The sequence below is a fragment of the Meleagris gallopavo genome, chromosome 11 (assembly GCF_000146605.3).
Source record: "Meleagris gallopavo isolate NT-WF06-2002-E0010 breed Aviagen turkey brand Nicholas breeding stock chromosome 11, Turkey_5.1, whole genome shotgun sequence".
Lineage (NCBI taxonomy): Eukaryota > Metazoa > Chordata > Aves > Galliformes > Phasianidae > Meleagris > Meleagris gallopavo.
Genome location: NC_015021.2, coordinates 11,585,294 through 11,604,170, shown reverse-complemented (window position 1 = coordinate 11,604,170; position 18,877 = coordinate 11,585,294). Strand labels below are relative to the sequence as shown.

Sequence of the window (18,877 nt, the reverse complement as noted above, 5' to 3'; positions counted from 1 at the left end):
GGGCGCGCGCAGCCCTTCACGGCCCGCAGAGCGCGCGTGTGGAGCGGGATGCCATATTGGCCTCCTGCCAGCCCAGGAAGGGAGCGGCGATGAGAATCACTTCCCTCTTTGGCACAAGCGGCCGTTCCCCCATGCGTATTCCCTCCCGCTGGCTCCTTTCGATGCCTTATTCCGATTTTGAGTTTAAAGGTAGAATAGTTCAGCTGGCACAAAAGTACATGAACTGCTCGCATACAAAAACCTCCAAGTCCTTTATTCATATTTGGGATGTATGTGGTACACAAAATTAACGTTACACCAGCTACAGGAAGTACCCTGCTGCAAGAGGTACTTCAGAACAAGCATCTCAGAGCACCCACAGAGACACACACAGACACTACAAAAAACCACTTGGAAATTATTTCCCACCCTCACCCCAACCCCCCTTTTGTTTTTTCTCCTTTTTGAAATTGACAGCTGGGACTTCTGACCCATTGGAGGCTCTGAACGTGGTGCAGTGGCACTGGTTTTTAAAAGGCTCCTTCAGACACTGGAAGGTCAGAAGAACTGAACGGGGCAACGGAAAGCAGTGTTGCGTTCAGTGCTTTAAAGCGTGGCCATCTGTGCTCACACATGTACCTCACCTGGTTCACCCTTACTCTGCGTTACAGGAGAGCACTGCCCACCACACTGCATCACTAGATCCAATTAGTAGGCACTGACACATCAGGAGAGTTAAACAAGTGGGACTGCAAAGACTTTGAAAAGGAATGAGCCTGAGAGAAAGCGTTGTTCGTTATGACAGATCACTGACAATCCCTTCAGGTCACCAGGCTTTACATGTCCATCTGCTGCCATCTGTTCTCTAAACTCATCCTTTTTATTCAGATGCTCTGCTTAAAAATAAACTACAAAAAGGTCTCAACTCCGTTCTCCATTTCCAGAGTCATTTTTCTGGCTTTAGACCTTCTCCTTTCGCTTTAATTTGGATACTTTCTTGACAGTTCCATTCTTGTTCAGAAGCTTCAGAACACGATCCTTGTGATCCAAGACCTTCAGCATCGAGTCTCGAGCCTCGTTGATTTGATCCATCACAAGTTTACACCTCTGCATATTCCCCTGAAATGAAACACTATCATCACTAACAGCAGACTAAATAGTCAAAACAAACTCTACCTAAAAATAAAGTCACCATTAAATGACGACACAGGAGAAGTATCTTTTTTTTTTAAAGTTCCAGACTTAGCACTTCGTTAGAAAAATATCCTGCTGCAATTACTAAAGGTAGAGCAATTCCTCTGAGCTTAGAGGCCATAGGAGCCTACCTGTATCAGCTCATTGATTCGATGCAGGTCATCATCAGTTGCTGCCTTTTTCTTAGGTATGAGCCCCTCTGTAAGGCAGTCAGTCTCTCATACACATCACGCTCCAGGTTTGTCTAAAAGACAACAGCACTTCATGAGAAGGTTCACCACCAGGCCAGAAAACATCTGCCCACATTAAGAAATCTACACAGAGAAGACAAAAATCTGTTCCCCTCTCAGCTGCTCATGTTAGTAATTCAGAAGATGGAGCCTCTGATGTTGAGTGTGGCACTATTGTTCTTACTAAACATCCTATTTACAGGATTGCTCCACTTCTGAACAAACATGGAACCTAACCAGAACTGTTTCCCTTGTCTCTCACAATACTATTCCAGGAATGCAGAGGTTTTGGGGAGTTTGGTGCTAGAATGCAGAGCACCTACCTCACCCCCAACCTGAAACAGAAGCATCCAGGAATGTGGATCAGTGCTGCCTCCTCAGATCAGCCGCACCATCCCAAACAGACGCTTCTTCAGACCTGTGCATCAGCAGGAGGGAGTTGCCAATTTTGATCATCTGTACAAAATACATCAGCTCTTATGTCTGGATCAAAATCAACACTAAGTTTCCAAGCCACTTACGCCACATTCCTGAGAAAGGGGAAAAGCTTGTCCCACTCCCTTTGGGCACTACACACCAGCTTATGGCATCCCTGTGTCAGGTTGAGCGTGTACTGAGCTTGTGAAAACATCCTGCCTTACAGAACTCCATGTTCCCCATGGTACAGACAGCTGGCACGTCCTATGCACCTACCAACTGCAGCAGCTGTGCCGCACACAGATGGACCTTCCACCCTTGTGCACGGCAGGATACACCCTTCTGATTGGCAATCTCCTGTAGCATAGCTTTCTTCTCTTCTGTCACCAAAAAACACAAATATATGTTCAAATATATGTTCAAGAGTCCACCAGACCTCTGTTCTCAAACAAAAACTTCAACCTAGCTCCTGCTTTCCACACATCCTAATAAGTAAGAGTCAGCAACACTTCAACTGGGACTGGAAAATAACTACTCATCTGCCATCTTACCTGAAGGCTGCTCTCACTCATCAATGGGTTATCTGTATTTTCAGATTTTTTGTTTTCAATTTTTTTTTCCTTTTTCTAAAATGTAGTGTTGTTTCAAACACTGTACATGAAGCAGCAAGCAGTCCATCTCACACTGCTGAAATACACATCTGCTCCTTCCTTCACATCTTCACACAGTTGAAAAACCCAATCTGCTTATAAATTCTGACATAAGCCAAAAAGACTGAAGGACAGAATCTGATCTCAATTTTCCTCTTACTAGAAAAAACGTTCCATAGAAACCCACCAGACCCATCTGTTAGCTCGTAAGACTCGTTACTCTAAATAGGGAACGTTTTTGATTACATTGGCAGGATTGTTAGGCAGTACAATGAGTGCTAAGCCATAACATATCACCGTACAGTCTGCTAAAGAATTTCTCTCTCTATCCTCGTACATAAATACATTTCTCAGTAACGTAAGATTTTAGACTAATTAGATAGTTAGGCAATTGCATCTGATTCTATACAAGATCCTTCCTTTTTTTCCCAGTCTTGAGAGAGAAAAAGATTTAAGCACCATCTAGCTAACGAAGCCATTAGCTCACGTGACTGACGCTTGTTTTCCAAACTGTGAGCAAAGCCTTCCCGCAGGGTTGCTTATCAACATCAGCCAGCCAAGACTGTTTCTCAGACACCAACCGTGTGCCTGAGTGCCCGGGTGCAGGCAGCACACTGACCTTTCACTCGGACATCGCTGTATCTCTGGAAGTGGTGGTAGGCGGCCTTCCAGGGATTGCGGTAGTGGCGGAGCAATGTGATGGGCGGCCTCGGACGCACAGGGACGTACCTTACACCTTCTTCATCTACAAAAGGATTCACAAATAGCTGCGTTACTATCTGAAGCAGGTGGAAGAGGGAGATCAGCACGGCAGCAATTGTGACTGCAAATGGATAAGCACTGCGTTGTACGAAGTGACTCTCTGTGCTGAGAAAGGTCCCAAGCATCACTATAGAGAGGAGCAGGTACTTGGAGTCTGTATTATTTATATTTTGTAAGCAGGAGAATTACAGCATGCCTTCCTTAAGAGAATGAGTAAATACAGACATTCAGATAGGAGAAGAATGTCAGGGATGACATTACCTATATATTCCTTGGGAGGAGACTTGCGCTTCTCTGCTTTCACCAGCAAGCTTTTGGCAGTAGATTTCTCATCATCGGTGCTGTTTGTTTCCATCATGTCCCCTTCCTCTGTGGAGATGACGTGCTGCTGCTTACGGGGTTTTTTCCTTGGGGAGGCACCAGGTGGCAAATCGCTTGGAGGCATCGAAAGGTTGTTGGCCAGCAATGCCAAAGATGGAGAGACAGTACTTGTAGTCAGTGGAGGGACTGCTGGGAGAAGAGAAAGGAGAAGAACCTCAACTATCAGTAGCAAAGAGGTAAAGTACCATGTTTTAACACCATCTCCTTTCAGTGCTTTGTGAGAAGCGTGGATTCCACTACAGATGCAGTTCACCTCTTTGGGTATATGAGGCCAGATATTAAGCCAGGACCCATCACCAGGACAATGCCTTTATTCTAACATCCTCAGAACAAAAAATGACAAGAGACTGATCTCACTCAGTTCCTTCATTTTCAAGGCCTACAGCAGTTGAATGCTATTGAAAAGGAATCCGTGCTAATATCTCCCATGTGGTAAGTAAACATCTTTGAATTGATGTTTCACTACAGATCACAGTCAAAAACAGGCAAATCCCCTTTGCAATGCAGGTAGAGTCAGATGTAGTCAAACCACAACTGCAGTGCTCTCCTTGCAAGTGTACTTGCACTGCCAAGTCAACAGCCTATGTCAGCAGGCTACTGTACAAATCAACACACTTCTGGAGCATGGTGGCATAGCAGCAGGAGCTCTAAGGAATAATAATCCTTCACATTTGCAGGGAAGAGCTCAATCAGCCATGACTGAAGTGAGCGTGCCAGGTAATACGCAGCAGAATTTCTGGGATGAAATCTCAACTGAGATTAACTGTACTGATTTGTATTATACCAGCACTGCGGCTGACAGTGTTCTAAGCATGCAATTCATACAGACTCTTTGCAACTGGATTGTTTGAAAATGAAGAAAGCAGTCTCAACCCCAAGTGGTTTCCACAGGAGATTAAGGAGATGGCAAATAAGAACTTAAGAGATGCTCACTTAGTTGCTATTCTGCAGTTCTTAGTACTTGAGACAGGAACCCTCTCAGACACTGCAATGCCCTTTTCTTCTAGGAGTTACTAACTTGTGTCAACTGGCACCTTAACCTAAATCTTTGCTTTCCATTTTATTTACTGGGCCGTTAAGACTTCATACTCTGCTCATACAACATGTCATACCTTAGTCATGTCACCAAAACCAAGTCCCATGTTCTATACTGAAAAGCAGTAGGCAGGGAAGAGGACTGTAAAAAGAAGGCATGAAGGAACCCCTTGACTTGTGTTCTGTGCTACCATGAAAGAGATGTCATTCCACTTTCAGGTTGCTTGTGGTGAGATAGTGGAAAAATTAAGATTTCAACAAGAGAAACACCTCAGTGCTTAAAAACAACCTACCAGATACTGGTCGCATTATGTCCATAGGTTCCACCTCCTCTTTGATTTTTATCTCTGGCACCACAGGTCCCAGCACTGCTGAAAGGGCCCCGCTCATGGTTGCTGGAGGAGCAGGTGCAGCTACAATTGTGGTAGAAGTCGGTGGAGCAGCTGGGACGGCTCCTGGAATGGTGGACAGAGCTGCTGCAGGCTGCGAGGTGGGGCTGGCTGCGGCAATGATGGTTGGAATGGCAGAAGGGGGCTGCTGGGAGGAAGGAGGGACTGCAATGGTGGGCTGCTCACTGCCTTGGTTGGACACTGCCTCCATAGACACTGTGACAGGAGTGGCCATGGACACGTGAATCTCAGGTTTTGGCTTGGCACTGTGACATTGAAAAGAAAAGTAAAACAAGCTGATGTCAACTGCATCTCAGTCATGACCTTCTAGCACGAAGTAAATGAGCCCAGCTGGACTCAGATAAATTTTTTCCTGTACAGTAACACCTGGCTGGGTAACAACTGTAGTAGCTGGAGAATGTGTCATCTCAGCTGTGCTCTCTTCTAACCCCTTTGTGTAAGGTGCTGTTCTCTTCTAACGTACAAGCAAATCTCACAACTGACTCCAGATGGCTTCAAAACACTCACAAAAGGAGCAATACAGTTTCACAATGCAAACAAGCAGAACGTTTACCCAAAGCTGTACTATCCCTCATCCTTTCTGTGAGAGCTCACATTGTGGGTTAGTAGTTTTAAAACAATGACTTAGAAAGCCACTGTATACAACTGAAGCAGGTAGAAGATCCATTCAACTTCCTTTAGCATTAATGCCAAAGAATTATAAAGTTCCACAGCACAGCCTTTAACACAACATGGTTATTTTCTTGTCACTCACCCAAGCTCATAACCATATCCTTCAAAAGCCTACTGCCTCAGCTTCGTAACAGAATTATGTCCATTCAAAATCATCACACTGACAAATATAAAAACACCTTTCACGAAAGCAAGCGCTTCAATGCCCAAACACCACAAATCAGACACACAACACGAAGCCAGTACAATGCAGTTGGTTTTCTGTCTTACCCAGCAGGCCTTGGTGATCCAGACGTGCTTCGCATAGTATTCTCAACACGTGTGCTCGCTACTTCAGGTGGCTGAGGTGGAATTAAGCTTTTACGGACTGCCAGGCTGTAAGACAAAGGCAGATCTAGAGTTCTCACCTCTGACATGAAGATAAATCCCACTGGAAGTAAAGGAATCAATCCTCTCTTGCCAAATCCAGGATAGAAGTCAAACATGTCTCTGCATGCACTCACTCTAACTGATCTGCTACAGAAAGTCTTGTTTTTGACCAAGCCTCTAGGTTTTATTTTCTTTGAAGATAAGAGATTAGTTGCTCTGGCTGAGACTCCCTCACATTTGGGGTTTCTCCAGAAATACCAGCCTTACTTTCATCTTGCCAGTCAGTGCATCTTATTGAGACTGCCAGGCTCCAGATGTGGTGGCTGGAGGGGAAGGGAGATCTGGCCACACCAATGTCCTGCACAACCCCAAGACAGAGCAAACTATCTGGAACTAAGCAGCACAGCACTAACACAGGCAACTGCTTTACTTAGTTGGAGTAGACTGTGTCAAAGCCTGGCTCTAGAATCTCCAGACCCTGCATGTGGATGTTAGACAGCTCAGTCCTGCATTCAGAAAAACATTTAAGAGACTTTTCAGCCCCCTGTGAGGCTGAAAGAGAGACTGTCTTCCAAATAATCAGCCTTTCAAGTGGAAACATTCTTCAGTGATCTACATCTTTAATTTATGCTTCAGTTTTACAGCTTGCAACTTCTCTGCCTTAAAGGTTTCCACCCAAATAAAAAAAAAAAACAAAAACAATTTTAGCCTCATAGAACATGTCAGCTCCAAACATTTTCAGTCTTTAGTAAGGAGGAAGTAGATTGTTAATTCTAATGCTTTCTCCTGCCTCTTTTATTCAGGCATTTAAAATTAAGCCAGAGAACATGAATTATTTTAAATGATTCCCTCCCCTTTTCCTAATCAGTTTTCACAGCAGGGTACTAATCCATCCTTACTATTCATCCACAGAATTTCTTCCAAGAAAAGCATTGAAATCAAAGCACAGATTTCTAATTTTAGTAATTGACCTCTTTGGATTTGAGGCTTTCTTGCTTAGATTAACAAAAACCACTTTCCCTTAAAAGGTCACTTTCAAAGCTAGAGACATCTTATTACAGAGAGGAAGAAGCAGCTATGATCTGTCCTGGAGGAGAAGAAAATGGGTTTCACGGATCTGCAGGTCACTCGCATCCACTGCTGACCGTATAACCTGCCAGGACTTTTCCTACTCACATTAAGATACTTCCATGTAGCTGGGCTAGACTGAACAGAGGTGTCATTTCTGTGTCCCCCCTTCAATCTTACTCACCCATCTGTGGTTGGTTTCTTCCGGAGGATGCTCGGGCGTGGGGAAGAGCCCTGTGCTGGGGCACTGGCACTCTGGCTGTGGGTCTGTACAACTGTAGTTGCTGCAGAAGCAGTGTTGAAGGTGTTGCTAATAGGGTTGGCTACAATGGTGGCTCCATCTGCCAGGACTACTGCTGGGAAGGATGGACGTTGGCAGAGCGGAGAGAACAGAAGAAAAAGGAGCAGTTACTGGAGGAGGTAAAAGCAGGTGTTTGCAGAACACATGCTGTCTCTCTGCTCCTTTGACTCCCTCAATATTTAGCTGTAGCACTTTCAGACTACTTCCTAACTAACACCTTAACTACTAGCACTCTGCTGACTAGGCCTGCTGCAGGGCAGATGATAACTATCCTTTGTCTAACAACTGCTGCCTACAGAAATACTTTTTCCAGAAGAAATGGAAGACACAGAAATGGCTAGGGAGGTCACCAACACAACCGGGTCTGCTGGTGGAGGCCATGTGGCAACTCAGAACTTTGTAAGTGAGCTGGCAGCTCTGCTCATATTCTGAGCTTCTTGCCAAGTCCTGCTAGGAAAACAAACATGCAGAACAACAAGGCAGGGATCACACTGGTATCTGCCAGCACTGCAAAGAGTGGATGCTCTTGGCTGCCATTTTCCCTTCCTTCAGTCCATCACTGGGATTTGATCACACCAATTCCTCCTTGTGAAGAAGGCTTTTTAATCACAGTCTAAACTGGAGGCACAGCTGCAACAGTTCAGTGAGCATCTGCTTGTAAATGGCTCTTCCCACAAGGCTGTACTGATCTCTGAATGCACTGTCAAGTTTTTCCTGCTCATATAACCCATCCAATGCTACCCGTATATTCTACCCAGTCTGAAGAACACTAATGAATTGCATTCACTAAATATTTAGTGAAAGAGAGCAGACACAGGGATGTATTTGGTGTTGAGCACTGGGACTGCTCAAGATCCACCACACAATGTCATAACCCAGAGTTAAAGGAACCCCTCGAGGCAGAGCACTGTGCAGGACTTACGGGTTCTGACCACTCACCTGAGGTCTTGGTGTCAGCCTGTGGCTGCTGAGCGCTGATGGGCGCTGGCTGCAGCCCCTGCGTGCCAATGGGTGCAGCTGGGTGCAGTCCTTGAGTCCCAATTGGTGCTGGCTGGATGCCCTGGGCACCGATGGGCGCTGGCTGGATGCCCTGAGCACTGATGGGCGCCGGCTGGATGCCCTGAATGTGGCGGGCATGGGATGCATCCACAGTCATCAGCTGCATGGGGTTGAGGTGCACAGTGGATGCCACCCCCACACCCGTCTGCGCCGTGATGGCCGAGTTGGGCGCCTGGGCTGAAACTGCGGGCAGCAACATGGACAGCTTGTCATGCCTGGCCTGGCACTTCAACCCCACCACCTCTCACCCCATAGGTACTCCCAAAGACTGCTTCTGAAAGTTAGCTTGCCAGCCTGCTTGAAGCAGGGATGAGTTTGAGAGTAGAGAAGCCATGTTGTCTGCTTGAACATTTTTTCCCCCTCACCCCATATTGCAACAATGAAGATCAAGGTTTGCCTTAAAGTTAGGCTAAGGTTATGTTTCTGTACCCAGTCTCAGAAACCTGTGTGCTATTTTTGCTCACTAGAGTATTTTTTCATTGCTTATTTTTACACAAAGTCTCCATAGTACCAATAGCTGGCACTTTTCCTGCTTAAATACACTAGAAGCCTAAAGGAATTCTTTTCAAAATACAGTCTTCCACAGAACTTATTACATCAATTAATAAAACTAACATCTTTGACTGTACAAAGGCACGTGGAGAAGACAGACCCAAGTATAAGCACCTTAAAACACAACTCACTTCCCACACCCCTAACCACATCAGCAAGACAGCTCCCCTTCACACAGCTGGACAAACTGTTCTGACCCAGAATACAGTTTATTTGACTCACAACAGGCAATTACAGAGTGGGTCCCACAGCTAGAATGAGCACATAACCTCTGTGGTGTTCCCAGTGATGCACCTATACTTGAAAGTTCAACTACTTCACTTGAATGTACAGCTCTAAGCAACTGTGGTTGCATCTTTCCAGATCTCCCATAAGGTGTGCTGCACTTCTCCCAGGGAGCATTTAGCAGCCACCTTGGACTACCTGTAGCTCTCCAGAGCTCCAAATGCACAGAACAGCAACATCATTTCTGCAGCCATGCACAGAATGAAGTGCTAACTTGCAACACTCGGTTTGTCCCCTAACAATTGAGAGCCTTCTCAACTGAACGAGCTGGTTTTGTCACAGGATTTCCATCAAGTTCTTGTGCTGACCAGTCCCTCTAAAAACTAAGATACAGCACCAGGTCCACAGAAAAGGCTTCTGCTTACCAATTCTGCCAGGGGTACTCTAGGTGAAACTCTTGTTGTGGAACTGTCCATCCAACAAAATCATTTTGGAGACTGTGTAAACACAACTGGCTCTTGGAAAGCCAAAGCTAACATCCTTCCTCAAAACACATGGGTACCCCTCAGCTCAGTGATCTTTTAAGAAGTTTCCTCTGTACTTTTAGCTAAGTCCTCCATGGCTGTCCTCAACACAGGTTTGCATCCTCCTTGTACCGTGTTCTCTGCTTTGAGGTATCACCAGTTACTGCCCTAATTAATACCTTTAGTTGAAGCTTCAAATCAACGTAATAAGCAAAATATCTCCAGCAATGAAGAAAGATAATCTTTTTTTAAAAAAAATCAGTGTTAGCCCATCATTGGCCCCATATGCCACCAGTATTGCAACTCCTAATGCAGCTTTGTGGACTTGCACAATGTTCCTGTGGCAGCATGAATGACTGCTGTGACATCTGTCCTTGCTGCCCAGCAGCACGCTGTTGTTCTCCCTCCTACCAACTGAGTGCAGGACAGACAAAGCATTTCTATCCAGGGCTCTGGAACCATTCAACCACAGCTGCCAGCTCCCAGTAACACTGCTCAAAGCGCAGGAAGGTACAGTAAGAAGCCTCTCTGTCCCTATCCCAACTCATCTGATCATCCTAAAGCCCATGACTTACAGTCAAGATCTGAAAGTTGCCAGTGAAATTAAAGTTTCAGTGTCATTAACAAAGAACAGACCCCAATAACACATCAATTCCCTATGCATATTTTCCCAGTCAGCAAATGGACTCTGCAATCTCCATGTCCTTCCAACGCCACTGTACTGGTCAGGAGCAACATGCCACCAGCAGACACACTATGAAAACCCAAATCAGGCATCTTCTTAGAGTTTGGATTGCGGAAATCACCACATCTGTCCTAAGCTACTCAGCAAGGTGGAGTGCTCCAGTGTTTTTTGTCTCAAGAGAATGACCTTAGTTTGGGATGACAGCATTCACTCACATCATGTGTGATTTTTTTTTTTGGCTTCTCTACAAACTACTGCAACAATTCAAACTGGTTATTGCCTGATTCTTGTAAACAGAACACCAAGAGCTTGCAGTGCAACTTGATTTCTGTTTTCAACTCATGCTTCTCTCTCCAACTGTATATTCAAATGAAAAGATATCAAAAATGGGCTTCTCAGAATATTAGAGAATGAAAATGCATAACAAGCTCATTTGTTTTGGAGGAACTTCCTTGTTTTTGATTGTTGAAATCTGATACTTTAAAAGAGAGAAGCTTCTGGATATTTCTGGGTGTCAGGTTTGAAACTCACAACAAAATGGTTATTAGCTGTGTGCAGTATGCCTCTGAAGTAGCTCAGTGCTACTTGTTGGCTTAGGGGAAAGCGGGAGAAGTCAGACTCTGCGCTCCGTTACCGGAAAGGAGCATGCAAGCCTCTCAGTTGCTCCCAGTGCTGAAGCTGGTACACAAACAAGTGAGCAGAGCATCAGCCAGCTCAGCCCACAGCTCCTCACCTGGGTACTGGCGGATGGTGGACACCGAGCTGGTGATGGGGGTGTAGGTGTGCGCAGTCAGCGGGTAGGCAGAGGGTGGGTAGGTGGGTAGGAAGTACTGGAACTGGACAGGCACCGACTGCCTGCAGGCAGCAAGAACAACAAGTGTTACACCACTTCATCTGCTTACCTTCAAATCCTGTCTTCGGGCCACAGCCCAAGTTTTTCTCATCTGCCATAAGCTATCACATTCATTAGCTCTTGTGATTAATTCAGAACTACCAAAACTCTCTGAAGATTTGTTCCCTGAGCCCAGACAAGCAGAAAGGTACTCAGAAGCTACTCGCACTCTCCTATTCATAGAGATGTTATTTCCCCACCTGTTGTCATTCCTGGTTTCCATTGCTACTGGATTTGGAGACGCCCGATGACTAGAAAGAGGTATGAGGTTACTCCTCTCTGCTGTATAATCGGACTGAATCCGGGGAGAAGTATGTGTGATCTGCTGAGGAACCACTTTAGCTGCATAAAGACAAACGTGTCATCAGTCAGAGAAAAAGTTGCAAAGTCAAAATTAGTTCTCAAAAAAAAAACAACCAAAAAACAACAGAAATCAAAACAAATAACAGAAAAACTACACTGAAAAAAACTACATGAAAACAAACAAAAAAACCTACCCCAAACCACAAACCCCCAACCCCACTCCCAAGATGCCCCCAGCCTCCAATCATTTCCTATCCAGTGATGATACATTGCTTCAGTAGGAAGAATCATAGAATCATAGGAAGACCTGGGTCGAAAAGGACCACAATGATCATCTAGTTTCACCCTCCTGCTATCTGCAGTGTCACCAACCACCAAACCAGGCTAAAAAACAGAAAACTAAACAAATCCATCTTACATTTTTTCCATTCAACTTGTACCAGAATTCAAAGACATTATAAAAGCTTATGTAACTTCTAATTGTTAAGAGGTGAAATAACTCCAAAACTTCAGTGAAGTTACTTATTTTTTTCCTTCCAATGATCAGCTCAATCCTTCCTGCTGTCAATAATTTATCAACATTTTCAAAGCAAAACTTGACAGAGACCAAGGGAAATGAAATATATGGCAGACAAATATACACAGAGGCAGGAAAGATATTAAAAAGTTTCAAGGGAGCAACAAAAGGAAGTGGGCAGAACAGAGGAGATGAACAGAGGAAACTTAAGTAGATGTGTTGGAAACATCTCATGCAGACTGCACTTCCAGGCAAATAAGCTTGCCATTTTTAGGCTTCAGCTGTTTCACCTTCAGACAAACACACCAGCCTTGACTAGGCTGTATCCAATGCCTCAAGAATCATGGGATTCTTGTACAAAAACCAGCTAAGAAAGCCCTATCACCAAGCAGTTACAACTCCTAGCGCATACAGTGCAGGTTCTGAAATGCCAAAAAGCCTATGTTTGTCTGAAAATTCAATTGAGGAAGTTAATGAGCCATTTTATTACTTATTCCTCCTAGAACATCTATTTCTTCCTGGCACTGAAATAAGCTGTGCCACTGCAGACCTTCTAGTTGATTTCTCCCAGCTTGAATTGATTTGCTTCCCTTCCTTGAAGTGCCAATGCACACAAATATTGCTAGCATAAACAGTAGAATCAAAATACCCAGTACACATTTCTCTTGGAACTGAAATCACTCACCAACTGGGATGTTTGAGGTTGTGACAGCTGTAGCATGGGAAGAATGGGAGGGCATTGTCATGGTGACAATGGTGCTTGTAGGCGCTTGGGTGTGAGAAACAGAACCTGAGAAAAAAAAAAAAGAACATACAAGATATTTCTGCAGAGCTCTATCACATAGAAGTATATCTATACCCAAATGAAGAGCAAAAAGCCAGCCCACACAACCCCCTGGTGAACTCAGCAACTTCTCTCCTGGATTCTAATTACACACTTCCAAATGCAATCTTCAGCAGAAAGGAAGGTTCCCTCAAATCTAATTAGGTTCCAGTTTCAGTGTAGAGAAACAACAAGAAAACTTCAACAACCCACAACCCTCTCACAATAGCATTACGAACACTCACCAGCTGTGGTTGCTGAAGCAATGGTATTTGTTGCTAAAATAGGTGCCACTGTTGCTGCTGCCACTGGAGTACCAGTACTGAAAATGGTTTTCTATTGAAAGCAGAAAAGCTTCAAGTTAAAATACTACCACATTTTTCAAAGAATCACAGAATGGCTGGGTTGGAAGGGACCTCAAGGATGATGAAGCTCCCACCTCCTGCCACATGCAGGGCCACCAACCTCCCCGTTTAATACCAGCCCAGGCTGCCCAGCGCCCCATCCAACCTGGCCTTGAACACCTCCAGGAACGGACGGGGCATCCACAGCCTCTCTGGGCAGCTGTTCCAGCACCTCACCAGTCTCACAGTGAAGAACTTCCCCCTGACATCCAATCTAAATCTTCCCTCCCCCAACTTAAAACCATTTCCCCTTGTCCTGCAGTTATCCATCCTTTCAAAGAGTTGACTCCTCTCCTGTTTATAGGCTCTCTTTAGGTACTGAAAGGATTTTTGATATTTACTCTGCTTGGAATCACGCTGCATGGACTGTAAAGAACATCAATTTCTAACCTAATATTCTTTTCCCAAATTTCATCTTATCCACCCAAATGTAAATTCAAACGATGCCCGAAAGCAGCAGAAGGGTTTCCCCCCAACAGCCCACCTGGGCCATGGTGTGGAGCTGTGGCTTCTGTGCTCCTATGGCTGGGTGGGATGGCAGTGTGATCCGCGTGGCCGCATCGCGGGGCTGTGCGGGCCGCTGGATGCTGATGGCTGCAGAAGGTGGGTGCTGCTGGATAGACAGGGTGGGCCGGCTGGAGAAAAAAACAATCATAAGATATCACAGAAGATAGTTCTGTGGGTGCTAAATCTGAAAGACAAAGTGATGCGTCTGGCTCTGTTTTCTTTCTGTTTGAAAACAGCACTGCTATCAAAATCATGGTGAAGCAACTTGAGGAACTCAAGCTGCACTGTTCTGTCCTCATCAGGTGTCTGCCCTAAGCAGTTCTGTATAAAGCTTTTCCTGTCAGGGATGCTTTACAACATTCACGTGTCACTCCTCACTGTGTCTTCAGAAAAAAAGATGGGCTGAACTATCTACAGGCTCCTAGAAAGGAAACTCTGCTTTCCAGGAAGCAGCAGTTCTCAATTGATTTGTTATGCCCATTCTTGTAACAGTGCAACAGTTCATCTTTATAGTAACTTTTATTCACAGAACTGAAAGCTTCTGTAGTGTGCAAGCACTCCTATTTTTGTATTGTACCATCCCACATCCAGAGGATAATCAGCTCAGGATGACTAACACGTTTCCTCCTCCCACAGCCTCTGTGAAGTCAGAGCACTGCAGACTGCAAAAAATTTGCCTTAATCATCTTTACCTGAGGGTTGACTCTGTAGCATGTGCTGCTGTTGTGGTTATAACAGGAGACTGAGCTCTCGTGGCTGAGACAGTCGCCACCACAGCAGGAGGAATAGTGCTTGAAGTTGTCACAGGTGGACGAGACTGTAAGAACAGAGACAGACATTCAGAAAAGAAATTCTGCACTTTAGAGAATAAGTAGGAATTATTTGCCTAGAATAACTTTTTTTTTTTTAAAAAAAAGTATCTTATCACTAAGCTTCAGCATTCTAAGATATTTTCAATCTTTCTGACTTGATCTGCAAGTTCTTGTGGAAATCTATTCTGATTTTCAAAGGACATACAGAGGGCACCAAATACCAGGAAGGTTAACAGAAATTACTGCAGTGCTTCTGAATGATTTTAGGAGAAACAACAAAGGCTTCTTCAGAACAAGCTGAAACTCTATACTAAGACACACAGGAAATCAAAAATGATTATATTGGGATTTTGAAGCATGAAGTAAAAACCATTTGACCCTTTATCCTAACCTTGAATGCATACAGAGAACAGATACCTACAGTCTTTCTTTTACATAAATATAGAAGCTGAGATCTTTTTGGCAGTATACTAAAATATACATATTTTTATTCTACATCAAAACAGTTGAGAATAAATTCCCATCTGCACAACATGCTAGGCCTTTCAGACTAAAACTCCACTGTTACAGTATGTCCTGCTCCCAACTTGGAAGCATGGGACTAACAGGACCACTTCACAGCTTGCTATCAGAAATGGATACCAAACAAACTGAATTAGAAGAGAGCTGCTGACAGCTTCAGCCCAACAAACATGCAGTTACAGGTTATGAACTGCAAGGAGATGCCAGGAGGAACCTGGAGCAGGTGGTTCTGCAGAGCTGCCTGGCTGCTACCTGCCTGGATTGGCTGATGAATGATGTGCTGAACTGCTGGCTGAGCAGTGGCTGCATTGGGCAGCTGGGATGCTGGTCTCAGGACTGTAGTTACTTTTGAACTGGACATCACTGCAGCAGCTGCAGCACCTGGAAAGCAAACCAAGCATGTTAAATAGCACATACAAATGGCCCCACCACCACTGCAGAGACAGGCCCCTGTGTTAGCTGGTATGTACTTCTGTTTAGATGACAATGGTTTAAAAGCAAGGCTAGTAGCAAAAGTACTTTATATTCATAAAAGGGGAAAGGCAGACATCATTTTAAGTGACTTGGGTTTATTGATGCTTCTCATTCCTGACAGTAACCTGATAGTTTTCTATTCCTAGCTAATCAGTAGAAATAATTCAAACAGTTTGACTACTGAGCTAATGGGGAAACAAGTTATCTGATACCAGGAATCCTCCTGCAATAAATAAAAATGGAGAAAAAGTCACCAACAATTTGTAAAGCACTGTGGTTTTTTTTGTGTCCACAGTTTGCTGACTCCTGATCACGTGAAACTGCTCTGAAAGGCAAACAGCCTTGAAATCATTTGATGGACTGCATAAACATTCCTGACTGAAACTACACTGGAAGGTGGTATGCAAGCTGAGAGAACGAGATCAGGAGAGAAAATACACTAAGTGAAAACCCCAGGTTTATGCTGGTTGTCCTACAGGAATCAGGCGACCAAAATACATCGACTTCAGCTGCAAATAATGCTGCAGTCCTTCCAGCTATTCTAGCATGAGGTTAGACCTTTGCACGATTGTTTCCCTTGAGCAGTGGCATAATATCAGATCTCAACGGAAATAGAAATGCAAATGGTGCTTTGAAATTCAGATCAACTGAAACTTGGAGACCCAACTCATAAATGTTTTGAAAGTGCAGCTTAGCAGAAATCACTGCACTGAACTTCTTTTAAAGGGCTGCCCTGCTGTTTTTTAAGCTGCAGCAACTGAAATCCTGGGAGACAGGAGCTTGGAGTTAGCATCAGCATTTAACCCAAGGGCAAATGCAAATGCACATGATATATTAGCACGTATAACTGCATACTGAAATGATCCTCTATCAGGTAGCTACAGGGCTCAGACATCACTGTGGTTAAGTGAGAGATGCTTACTACCAAGAACATCACATTCTGCACAACAGGCCAATCTGTGCCAGTGTGGCTTTGGTTTTTTGGCTTTTTTTTTTTTCTCCTCTTTGAAAGCATTCAGTGGTAACAGCACAAAAGTAGAACAACTGAGGTTGCTATACCACATACATCAGCAGTGAAGACAGTTTCAGAGACAGGGTGCATTGCCCCAGCAGGCAAGCACAACAGGCAGCCACACACTGCTCAGTCCTTACCTCGAGGAAGGTGGGAAGCTCCAATGTGTAGAGGAGGCCCAGGAGCACTACTTCTGATGATTGACATCTGCACATTAGTAGCCATAATATGGTGCAGGTTGCTAGGGTGGCCCTGCAGAATTAAAGACATAAATCAAAAAATAAACAGTGAGCTCTGTGGATAAGAACTAACAGCCATTCTGACAGCATTACCTCAAGACTTCTAAAGACAGGAAAGACTTTGTAGAAATACATGCTACAAAGAGCATCACAAGCGAGTAAAGAAACAGGGAGAAGTCAGAGCCAGCTGACACTGTACAGGAAAGATGTCAACGTTTCAGAGATCTGTTTTTCTGTTTGGCACGTGGCAGACTGTCAGCAGCCACTCAGACACCAACCTGAGACATGTCCCTTTTGCTACCAGTGACCTTAAAGGCACAGATCTCTACCACCTTGCCATCCAGGTCAAAAGAACAGCAGCACTCTGACAAACACTATAACAAATGAATTCAATTTTCTAACAGTGTTGGACTTTTTATGAGTAGTCATGAAAGTAACAGCATATCCAAACTCAAATCCTCCTAAGGACACTACACAGAAGCCCTGAGACTTCAGAGGGTTTGCATTGAGTGTGTCCTGGCACACTGGCTTCAAATTTAATTATTTAAAGAACGTAACAGCTTTGGATATGTTTCTCCTATTGCATTCTCACTGTCAGTTGGATGATTACACCCACTCAGAAGCTTTCTACAGAGCCAGCAGTAACTGAAGCATATTACTCCAAGCAGAACTGACCAACAGAGTGGCCACTGGACAGGGAAGCCTGCTCTCTGCCTCCCCCCTGCTTCAAGAGCTTGACCTGCTGTGCCAGTGCTGCACTGCTCCGACCTTACAGTGATTGCAGCAGAAAGCACAGACCTGCTGTCCACTGATGGTGGCCACAGGGATGGTTGGAGCCTGCGGGATGCTGCTCTCCATGGTGACTGTGACTTGTCCAGGAACCTTTGTAGGAGCTGAGAGGGTTGAGGGTGGTGCGGGAGCGATGGGCCGGCTGGGCATGGTGGGCTTCAGCGGCGGCTGCAAGAAAGAAGTGTCAGAGTGCTGTTGCCACTCCCAGAGGCAACTCAAGGTTGGAGAAACCATTCCCGGAGGTAGAGGGGAAAGCCAGCTAGGGCCAGAGGTCTGAAAAGCCATTCCATTTTCACCTAGGACAAAGAGCATGTTTTGTGCTGGAATTAGGCAGATTCTAACACAAAGCATGGATCTGTTGGGGCTGTAGCCTTTCTCTACACACTGCGCATCAGCAGTTTGTTTCATATTCTCATCCACTCTCACAGAGAGAGCATTTCAAGGCTTCCCTAAAGTCACTCTAAGGAGTGCAAGAAATCCACCCCTTCAGGATAATACTGTGATGCCAGGAAGGCCTCAGCGTGGCACACGGAACAGCTCTATCCAGAGCCATCAGAGCCCAGACACAAAGATCAAACAATGAAAACAGGGAACTTCCTGACTTTTGCTCAAAACTTCAAGTTTTAGTACAGGTTAAGAGAACAAATGCACCCACAGTTATCCTAGAAGAAGGGATAAAAAACCTCATCAGCAATCAACTTGCTTTTCTCATTTAAACGCATTCCTCCATGTCCCCTCCTTACCTTCATGAGCCCATCTGAGAAGGAGAGGGGCACAGCCGGTGCCAGGTGTGCAGGTGGGGCTGCCACCGTCACGGGTGCCCCGGGAGGCACCGGGTGGTGCGGGGCCAACATCTGCACCTGCGGGTAGGGCCGCACCACCACGGGCTCCTGCTTCTCCTCACGGGGTGGTGCAGGAGCGCCAGGGCCCAGGTGCTGCTCCCTGGGGGCCACCTCGGGGTCACGGACAGACTCATCGCTGGCTGCGGAGAGGAGAGAGGCGTCGAGAGCCGAAGCGACGCAGAGCCAAGCGGAGCCGAAGCTCCCCGCGTTCCCCCTCCCCCCCCCACG

The 18,877-nt window shown here is 45.2% G+C and overlaps 1 protein-coding gene across 1 annotated transcript in view; it reads right to left on the bottom strand.

Moving 5' to 3' along the window:
• Positions 1-232: 232 nt before the first annotated feature.
• The window catches only part of SAP130 (Sin3A associated protein 130), a 19,462-nt gene continuing 817 nt past the window's right edge, over positions 233-18,877 (bottom strand). The window contains 20 exon segments of the mRNA XM_010716623.2: positions 233-1,098; positions 1,305-1,375; positions 1,378-1,417; positions 2,097-2,200; positions 3,090-3,215; positions 3,494-3,742; positions 4,942-5,303; positions 6,001-6,105; positions 7,352-7,520; positions 8,408-8,710; positions 11,247-11,368; positions 11,606-11,747; positions 12,911-13,015; positions 13,294-13,384; positions 13,937-14,087; positions 14,652-14,776; positions 15,550-15,674; positions 16,920-17,031; positions 17,817-17,975; positions 18,551-18,863. Of these exon segments, the coding sequence (XP_010714925.2) occupies positions 940-1,098; positions 1,305-1,375; positions 1,378-1,417; positions 2,097-2,200; positions 3,090-3,215; positions 3,494-3,742; positions 4,942-5,303; positions 6,001-6,105; positions 7,352-7,520; positions 8,408-8,710; positions 11,247-11,368; positions 11,606-11,747; positions 12,911-13,015; positions 13,294-13,384; positions 13,937-14,087; positions 14,652-14,776; positions 15,550-15,674; positions 16,920-17,031; positions 17,817-17,975; positions 18,551-18,863 (3,133 nt within the window). The 3' untranslated portion in view covers positions 233-939.